Source organism: Solanum lycopersicum, chromosome 2, assembly GCF_036512215.1.
Source record: "Solanum lycopersicum chromosome 2, SLM_r2.1".
Taxonomy (NCBI): domain Eukaryota; kingdom Viridiplantae; phylum Streptophyta; class Magnoliopsida; order Solanales; family Solanaceae; genus Solanum; species Solanum lycopersicum.
The window spans coordinates 62,173,957-62,184,345 of record NC_090801.1 but is presented as its reverse complement, the minus strand read 5'-3'; the positions used below and the strand labels follow the sequence as shown (position 1 = coordinate 62,184,345).

General features: G+C 32.7%; 1 protein-coding gene across 4 annotated transcripts; it reads right to left on the bottom strand.

Annotated features, from left to right (window-relative positions):
- Nucleotides 1–4,061: 4,061 nt before the first annotated feature.
- LOC101267474 (uncharacterized) lies at nt 4,062–9,078 on the bottom strand. 4 transcript variants are annotated; one of them, XM_069293773.1, is made up of 9 exons: nt 8,331–8,831; nt 7,508–7,631; nt 6,862–6,991; nt 6,232–6,268; nt 5,838–6,030; nt 5,567–5,688; nt 5,306–5,456; nt 5,116–5,207; nt 4,062–4,984 (listed from the first exon to the last, which is right to left on the bottom strand). In XM_069293773.1, exons 1-6 carry the CDS (start codon nt 8,565–8,567, stop codon nt 5,663–5,665), a joined length of 747 nt encoding a protein of 248 aa, XP_069149874.1. In that variant the 5' UTR covers nt 8,568–8,831; the 3' UTR covers nt 4,062–4,984; nt 5,116–5,207; nt 5,306–5,456; nt 5,567–5,662. The 4 variants fall into 4 exon arrangements, with proteins under 4 accessions (XP_069149874.1, XP_069149875.1, XP_069149872.1 ...); XM_069293774.1 differs by having other exon boundaries at nt 5,116–5,201; XM_069293771.1 differs by lacking the exon at nt 5,567–5,688 and having other exon boundaries at nt 8,331–9,078.
- Nucleotides 9,079–10,389: the final 1,311 nt, after the last annotated feature.

Genomic DNA, 10,389 nt, shown 5'->3' with positions numbered 1-10,389 from the left:
GTTAGACTATGAAGGCTTCCTGCAGTAAAAAATTTGATGTTTTTATAGTTAGAAGTTTCAACAGTGAACAAACGTGTCCGACGAGGGAGAAAGTAATAACCAAAGTCCACGTAATAGTCGGGTTTGTAAGTACTGTGACTGCTCTCAAATTGATCAACCATAAATGAATATATACTCCGAAAGATATAATTGATGTTATTAGAGAATTCTATAGGGTTGAAATATCTTACCAGCAAGCATGGCGTGCTAAAGAACGTGCACTAGAAAAGATAAGGGGAAAATCATCTGCAGGATATAGACAGTTATTGAGATACATACACATGTTAAATACCGTGTATCCAAATTCTTATATAAGAATGCAGAAGGTTGAAGAATAATAATTTATGTATCTATTCGTAGCCTTAAGACCATTGATTAGGGAATTCGATTACTGCAGACCAATAATTGTTGTCGATGGTGCACATCTGGGCGAAGCTTACAAAGGGACATTTGTATCAGCAAGCACACACTTGATGGGGCAGGTATATATTTTTGGTAGTTGTGATTTGTCTGTATATGTACGTATCAAATGATATAATGTGTGTTTGTAATCAGGTTGCATATTTCCATTGGCATATGGTGTTGTTGACACTGAAAATAATTGTTCGTGGACATGGTTTTCCGAACAATTTAAAAATGCATTTGGCGAGCGGAAAGATATGTGTGTAGTATCATATAGAAATGAGAGTATTATAAAGAGTGTAATTAATGTTCCAAAAATGTAACCTCATTATGCATGCATATGACATCTTTGGAAGAATGTATGTGGCAACTACAAAAAGAGCAGGAATACCCTAAGTGATTTATGCTACTTTATTGCTAAGGCATACAGAAAGGAGGATTTTGATAAATTAATGGCTAAGGTTGATTGAGTTGATCACAGGGTTAAGGGTACGTTGAAGATGCAGGGTATGAGAAGTGGTCAAGAGTTCATTCAACAATAAATAGAGGTAGAATGATGACTTCAAATATTGCGGAATGTATCAATGGTTGTCTTGTTGAAGCACGACAATTGACTATATTAGAATTCTATTTGACTCTTGGCATTGCAAGAATAGATAAATAGCCTCATATACAAAAGACACGTTAGGGAGAAGATTTGAGGAGGTATTGATTATAAAAGCGTTCAAAAGTTAAAAAATGAAGGTATGTATCATGATATATTATTTTGTATATATGTATCTAATTCATTATATCATTCTGCACTTTGAACATGATTTATTTGGAAACAATTTTATATATATATATATATATATATATATATATATATATATATATTGACGTAAGCAGGTTGTTCCATCATCTAAATTTATTTTCTCGATTCATGATTCTGAAAGAGGATACATTATTTGTCTTGAACGAAAAGTATGTTGTTATGAAAGATTTCTACTAGGTGAGATACCTTGTGCACATGCAATCGCTGTTTTAAAAGACAAAAATGTCAAAGATATGCATCCGTACTTCTAGGATTACTACAAGTCTGATGCGTTGGCAAAAACATATGAGATTCCAATGGTGTCAATGCCAGATAAGACATGTTGGTCAACTCCGAAGAATGTGGTAGCTGAAATTTGTATCCACCTAGATATAGACGATTATCTGGACGACCAAGGAAAAGAATAAAAAAATGCAGATAAAAAGATTGCGGTGAATACAAATTCTTTTGGACAATGTGGACAAGAAGGACACAACAGAATAACTTGTACTTTCTTTCCAAAAGAGAAGTGAAATAATCGTAATGTTTCTAAGACATTAATATTTTTGTTGAATAATTTTTCACGTAAACAATTTTCATTTTAAGTATTGTTTTTATTTGCTATTAATCATTATTGGTGTTGAAAAATATGCTTATTATAATTTGTGTAAAATAAAGTTTAAGTTGCGCTTTTAGTTATAAATACTTTATTATGCTTTGTGTTGAAAAATACATTTGTGTCAATATTTCTTTTGTTAACAAAATTTTGTAATTCGTATGTTACACTACGGGATTCCTTTAATCTTTTCAAAACAAAAATTGTTTCTGAACAAGCAGAGGAACAATTGTTGAGGAACAACGTATCTCACATGTATCATGTGCATTAGCTAAATGTATCATGTACATTTAATTTTATAACACTTATTAAGATTACTGTATAATTTACAATGATTATAGATTATGATCATGTATGTATATTAAGCATCATATCGAATAATTATTGATATATACATTAAACAACTATTTTATAACCATGTGAGTTGGATCATGTAAATTACTTTTCAAAAACTATTTATTACTAACTGTTTAATATATCTGATTAATAAAATTTGTACTGCACTTTTTCGTTATGAAATGCCATAATATATCTGAAATCTAACTTTTTAAAAACAAAAATATTTGTTCCATAATGTAGCAAAACACAATAAAACTTTAATGAAATTGCCAAAACGAGGAAAAACACACTAAACATTGTTTATGCACATATACTACTCTACGTGAATCAAATCTTCTTCTGGTTGTGGTGTGAATACGCCCTTAGATTTTGGTGGATCATCATTCTCACTAACGTCACCATTCTTGGTCTTCTCGCCGCTATAACTTCACAATAATGTTCCATATCTTTTGTATAGATATTCAGGAAGAAAATAAACAAATGATACTTTGATTTGGTCATTCAGATACTCAGCAAATGCAGCAACATATACCTCACAATCTATACAAAAATGCAGAATTTGAATTATAAAGTTAAATGATACATGAATAAAAACTAAAAAATCAGAACATCTTTGTTTGACTCCTTTGATTTAGAGGATTCAAGAACATCATTGTTTGACTCCTTCTTCGAATTCAAAGGATCATGCAAAGACTTTTTTCTATTTTCTTTCCAACCTTCTTCATCAGAATCATATATCTTTCGGTTTGCACCAGGATCCATATGTATGAGACAGATAAACGATGAACAAAAATAAATATCAAAGTTAAAAACTGACAATGGAATAAGAAGAAAAAAAAGTATCAAAAAAGAAGATGATGTATCAAACAGATTTCAGAAAGTTAAATTTTGAAATTCAAAATTGCATATTAGTGTTTGAAATGTGTTTGACTGAGTAAGAAACAATTTGAAATTCAAATTAGTTATTTAGTGTAATTGAAAAGATTTATTGATTGTAGTTATGGAGAAAAAGGTGTCGGATGATTGAGTGTACTTGTGAAGGAGAGTGTTACGTATCTACAAGATTACAGTTACAAAATAAAAAAGGGATTTAAGTAATTTTTTAAAAAGTAGGGAAAATTAGAGAATAAGAAACTTAAAGTAGTATATTTAAGTTATTTTTCCATCTGAAAGTAAAAAGAATTGGATAAAATGTAATTATCTTTTAACATTGTGAGACTTGTATAAAATCCACATTAAATAAAAGAGCAAACAAAACATAGCTTTCTGGTTTTAAAATTGAGTTACGTGGTGTACTATAATTTAAATATATCTGAACTATACTAACTTTGTTACTCATCTCCTTACGAAGTAACGAATAATGAAATTTGAACTTGTATAGATATGCTCGAGATAATGATCCAAGTTTTAAAGCAGTTACCACGAGTGGAGCAAAGTTAAACATAGAACTTGTTGTCTCATGAATAGTACATACGTGAAATAATGAAAAAAATTATTTGACCCATAATACCTTTTGTTTTAGCTCCACAACCATGTTATGAAAGTTAAAATTTTCATAATTGTGTCCCGGAGTGCGAACACGCCTACCGCTATAAACATTACACTAGGGATTTTGATTTTCAAATTGTGTCAAAATTCTAGCATAATAGACTGTAGATCACAAGGGAAATTTTGTTTTCTTCGTAAACCAATAGCAGATTCTGAACTCCAGCTCTATATGATGAGAGATTTCACTTGTAAGGTAGTAGCATGCTGGAAAATCACTTGTAAGAGCTTCGAATTCTTAACAAATTATACCGGAAATCATTCTGTGTTTTAAATCAAGTATTTTTTTTACAGGTATGTGCGAGAAAATGGCGTTAACACTGAAGATCTCAGCAATAGTGGCTAAGGTAGCTTTAGTTGATTAGGTACTGCAGCTACACTTACCAACAAGTAATTCTGCTATTGACGTTAAGACTTGAGAATGTAATTGTTCCCTTCAACAATGACGACAATTTTGCTGGACATGAAGAACAGGCATAGAAAAATGACTATCTAGAATGAATAGGCATCCACTGATATTGGTTCACAAGGAACCTGACCAAGACAAGACACTATTACTAGCTATTATTCACGCACAGAAACGGGTACCAACTGAAGGTTGGCTACAAGAGTATTATGCAACTACATTGAGTAGCATCCATATTCTCGAACCAAAACCTGTGTTTTGCGCACATGGCTCATATAATCATACGAGGTCTTGTCCAGTCCTTCAAAGTAGCCCTGCTTTCCTTCCTTTCGTCCTCCTTTACTTTCTCGTTCTAATAAGGGAGAGGATAAGGTGAGAGACTTGGTTCCTATACAAACACACTGGACATATATCGGGAAAAAAAGAACATAAAAAGTGACAAAACGGAGAAGGTCCCTAAGAAAATAGCAGTTCATAGATGGAGATGAAGACCTGGATATTGATCCCCTAACCCTAAGGAGATCAAAACAGAGAAAAGAAAAACATATAAAAGACACGTCTTATGGACATTAAAGAGAAGTGTGCACCTACAGACCAGGATGACCCAGGCCTATTTAAAGAATCATATGTTGATTCTACTAAATATGATTGCGGAAACCATCTTTCACAATCAGTTCAATTATATACTTTAACGAATGAGTGACTTGAAGTCCTGGCAGGATTGTCCATACAGACTGCGAAAGAGCAGTCCAGGCACTACCTCATTTCTGATATGGTTATCTGAACTTCTTGGTATTTTACAAGTGATTCCCTCGAGTTCTTGGTGGTCATGACTTTGAAAGACCTGAAACACGAATGCAAATAAACCTTAACAAATGACATTGGCGGTTAAACCATGCAGTGTATATAGTTCAGAATAAGCAGTCATTAGAGAGAGACCACTAATGAAAATCCAATCCAACAGACAATAAGTACCTCTGTTTGCCTCCCCATCTGACGTTCAAGGTCATGTTCCAAGTCTTACCACACAAATAACAGCGAGCCAATTCCTTGAATTCATCCTGCGACTGAATCAACATCAGAATAACATAAATAAGCATGTGTAAATTTTCAAGGTAAAATCCACATCAAAGCAAGATATAATGAAAATTCATGATTTCCTTACCATGATACATCCAGTTAAACCATTCAACCTGCCATTTGGTCAGAGCCACTGCTCTGAGTGAATTGTGGTGGACGAGCTTGTACTGCAGTCTGTGGCTGACGAGGAGACGGCATAGTGATGCCTGAAGAAATGGGGTAATCAAGCACCTTCACTGCAAAAAGATAACATAACTATTTTACTTTGACACAACCACATAATAGACTAATAGAGATCATAATGATTAAAAAAACCACATTTGGGACAGAAAATCTTGTGCCATACATTTTGGAGGCGTCATCGTTCAAATTGAAACACTCTAGTTGTTCAGATCAATACACAAGTATGTTTGCTCCCTTAAACAAAGGCCGAATTCATCCCTCAACACACCTTGTTAGACCCTTCAACTAAGTGAATCGGTGCTAAAATGAACATTATTTTCGTTTTGTGTCGAAAAAAGACATTTGCATATACAAACATCAAATGAAGAAACAGAGACCAAAGACACTTTCTAATTGCACACAGATACAGGAGATAACTCTTACAAAAGTGGTACCTGAATGATAAGGTAGTTGCATCAAAGGAACATTGTCTGTCATAGCTCCACTAGCATTAGGTCTCTGATATTGCACCATATGAGGACCAGTCATCAAATGACCGCGATACGCATACGCAGGACTGCCCGGCTGCGCACCAAGTTGGCCAAACTGTAATGTGTTTGTGCCAACAGTACTTGGTATCCCATACATCTGAATGAAATGTAAAGGCAAAAGAGATGGACATTAATGGAAATGAAGCATAAAATATTCACATCCATGAATAGCGAATGGTGCAAAAAATCATGTCCACTAGCCTTACTCAAATTAAGCAATAAAAATCCTTGTAAGGAAGAAAAGAATGAAGAATAGAAAGTATGCTACTAAACATCCAACTATGCAAAGTAGACGTACCTGCGGGTAAACATAGTCTGGCCCATATGCAGGAAACCTAACAATATGTCATTCAATAATGAAAGAAAATTAGGTATAATCAATGAGAACAGTGACATATTTTAGATAGTACTGACATATTCATGAGCATTTCTTAAATATATCTGATACCACAAATTCTAATCAATATCCAAAGAACCACAGGAACATCAAGATACAAATGTATAGATGTAGGCAGATGTATCAACAAAAGACATTGTCACAGGAGAAACATGTCTTATTATTTATTTATTTTTAGGAAAAAATTTGTTTTACTGCATTCACAACTTCAATTTTTGTTTGGGGGAGCATGCTTGTTAAAGAGAAAAGATCCATCGCTCCCCTTCTTCAGTCATAAAATTAATTTGCAATACAGGACAGTTGAGGTGATAAAGATGATGATGTGAGATTACAGTGCTATTTCACAAGTCTATAAAGTTACAGGGTAATTTTAAGATAAAGTAAGACAACAAATATATACCGTGCTAGATTTTAAAATATGTTCCTTCCACCCAAGAAAAAAGAACTGTATATATATCTTTGGCCTACTAAATTTGCCAAGTATATCAGCACAGCAGGGTTTGATACTCTGCTTGAGAAGTCATGACTAACCTATATGGAGGATATGAGAATCCAGGCTGATAACTGTAAGGAACTGGTAGCTGGTAATAGGGGCTCCCCATATACATACCCCTTGAGGCCTGTGGATTCCCCAGATAAGGCATTGAAGATCTCAAACGTCCTACAAGAACAAAAAATTGAAGGGATAAGAAAGATAATTGGTAATAGTCAAATGTTGATGGTGCACCAAATATGCTAAGTGTATCTTTATTCGGGTTATTATTAGAATTACCGTTGTTATATATCTTTATAGGGATTATTATTAGCACTACTCGTTACATTATAACATATCTGCAAGCCAGTAGACCAGCTCAGCAATACCAAAAGAAAAAGACATATCTTGAAACAAGGTTTATACAAGCTATCAAAAATTAACGTTATTGCTGGCTCTCCTATCACTCTCTGTAAAATCAGATTTAACTTCAGTCTTCCTAGCTATGCGCCTTCCCTTATACCTTTGTTTAGTCATGTGGGAGAAGAGAAATAAAGATATCACAAAGATCAACTGACAGACTTTTCCCAGCTATCCCCCACATGAATGCCTAAGCTTAAGGTGCAAAAAAGGGAGGAAAAGAAAAGGAGAAACAACAACTAATTAGCAAAATCATACATTATTAAAGAGAATATAATACATTACCATAAGGTAAAAGTCCTTGAGGTCTCCCAAGTGAAGCCAGGTTGCAATTAGCCCTTCTACCATCAATGATTGGATTAGGATTGGTGCAAGCCCTCCATGCAGCTTCCGGATCATGGAACGTAACCTAATTTCCACAGTAAACTAATCAGCATAAAATCAAATCATGACAAATTATGATCAGAAAAATTGGATTTTGAACATCATCAAGCAATCATGACAAATTATGATCAGAAAAATTGGATTTTGAACATCATCAAGCATGTATACTGTCACCATAAAAAAGGCAAATACTCCAGTTGTTGGACATAGAATTGAGAATGTATTTTTTTTATGACTTGTTCAGGCCAACTTTCGCAAGCCTCAACCAATTCCACTCGGAAACTCTGTCCACTCAGACTAACCAATTCCACTCGGTAACTCTGTCCACCCAAACTAATGGAGAACGTATTTTGGAACTGTAAATTTCTCTTAACACAAATATTATTCTTAATTAATGCTAATCAATATAGTATCACTAAATTACTACCCAATTTACACACAAAAGGAGAGGCCCTGGAGTGCCACGCTATGCATGACTTCTTCCTTGTAGCTATTATTGCCAGATAACATGCACATAATAAAATTCAACACGGCCAGCTCATCAACCACAACAGTACACACCCCCAAAAAATTGCACAAGAAAACACCCGCACTAAACTATCAAAGTAACAGTCTTTCAGTCATCAAAACAACGCAAAGAACAAATCGTTCAACAATAATACTGATCTGAGCAAAAAACTAAACTGATCATCATAATTAAAGAAGAAGAAGAAGAAAAACTCACAAAGCCATAGCCTTTAGAGCGTCCAGTATGTTTATCAGTAATAACAACCGCTTCAATAATATCCCCAAACTGTTCAAAATAACTGCGGAGTGATTCACTCTTCGTCTCCCAAGCCAACCCACCAACAAAAACCTTCGTATACGTCGTATCCCCAACCCCATATGGGCCCCGACCCGTAAACGGCGAACCTGACCCCCCACCACTACTACTCCCACCTGGACTCATCTGATACGCCATGAGCAACAAAACAAAACAAGATTTTACCCAAATCACCCAATTAAAGAAAAAAGATGAAATCTTTATATGGGATCAAGAAAAAAAAAACAGAATCTTGAATTGTAAGAAAACGGAGAGGTGGAGTGAGGTGGCAGTACAGGGTAAAAACTAAAGGAAAAACCCTCTGAATTTGCAAACAAAGGAAGAAGAGAGAAGAAAACGTGTGGGGCCAAAAGGCGAAGAAGAGTACGCGTTTTTGTAAAAGACAGATGGTGGATGATGATGAAGGAAGAGAGGAAGGGTATTTTAGGTATTTAAAAAGGTGTCTGCGGAATCTTCCCGACAATTTAATCCTATTTTATATATTTGGAGAATACGTTAAATTCGTTCCTATCCTTTCATGTAATGTAATAATGCTAATCTTTTTTTATTTTCATTTTCATATTTTTTTTCCTATTGTAGAGAAAAATAATTCTCACACGCAAACTATATTTGGGAAACTACTAGTACTACATTTTTGTTTCCAATGATTATTTGATTTTCATTGGTCCAACCACTATTTAGAAAATATAACTACATTAATTATCTTGTTTATTTTTACTTATCCGTTTTATTTATTTAAGAAGTTATAACTTTTTTTCTTTCTATTATATTTTTAATTCATTTAAATTGAGTTAATTTTAAGCGAGTAAAATATTTCACACTCTATTAATTAATAAGAATAAAATGGTATATTAGTTATTTTTATTTTAATAATTGTGTCAGATTAAAATTTGATAAGTAATCTATTTAAAATTTATCATTAATTTATAATTAAGCAAAAATAACATAAAATTATTGTTATTTAACTACAAAAGACTATCCGTCACTAATTTTTTTTATTTTTAGCAATGTACGTCTAAATAACTATGTCATCAATGGCAAACAAATTGGATTAGTTATGAAAATCAATCATAAGCAAGTTGGACATTTAATTAGTCTGATTTTTATCTCATAAGAATGAAATAAAAATTTAATGGACCAAATGATATAAGAATGGGTCCCTTTTTTGGTGAAACATTGTAAGTCGCACAAATAGAACAAATTGTATAAGAATTAAAAATTATTAGATCAAAATAATTTTTAACAGTAATTAATTAGTGATGATAGCATAATTGTCATTAGAGATGTATTTTTAGTGCAATTAACAATTTTTATATGTATATATATAAAGTTTTTAGCGATAATAAATCTAACAACACTTAATTAGTGTCGATAAAAACTTTAGCACTTTTTATTAATGTGATTTATATATGGATGTTGAATTTAACCAATTAGCAACATAACAGTGTCAATCTTATAAAAAAAGTTTAATACTTATCGATCTTAAGCTTTAATAGGAAGTCTCATCGTCTTTTTATCATTTTTTCGTATTTCTTTCTTTCGACCATTCAAAAATTTAATTTTAAAATTAATATTTTTTATTTTATTTCAAATTAAAAAAGTCTAGACATCAAAGTTATTTGTATTTAAATAAAAATCTGCATTAGGTATACTAATAGTGTGTATAACAAAATATTACGTTTGTAACATCGCTAGAAATGATGTTAGTAATTTCCCTTTTCCGCTTGTAAATTGTAATTATCTCTTGTAGTCGATAGTATATATATTTATGATGTTTCCATGAATTTGAACCTTGCTAAATGATCCAAATATATCACCCATTAGTAGTTAATTAAAATCTCGCCTTACCAAATTAAATTAAATTGTTTTGTTTGCTAATGACAAAAAGTTCCCCACACTTAAATCTTATTATATACTATAAAAAGCATTATTAAAATTAGTTAGCAAATCAAACATTGAC

Excerpts from the sequence above, each read along its gene's own strand:
- LOC101267474 (XM_069293771.1), bottom strand. The coding sequence starts at position 8,567 with ATGGCGTATCAGATGAGTCCAGGTGGGAGTAGTAGTGGTGGGGGGTCA. Across the intron at positions 7,632-8,330 it reads GCTCTAAAGGCTATGGCTTT|GTTACGTTCCATGATCCGGA; the intron begins GTGAGTTTTTCT and ends TGTGGAAATTAG. Across the intron at positions 6,269-6,861 it reads TTCTCATATCCTCCATATAG|GTTTCCTGCATATGGGCCAG; the intron begins GTTAGTCATGAC and ends ACATATTGTTAG.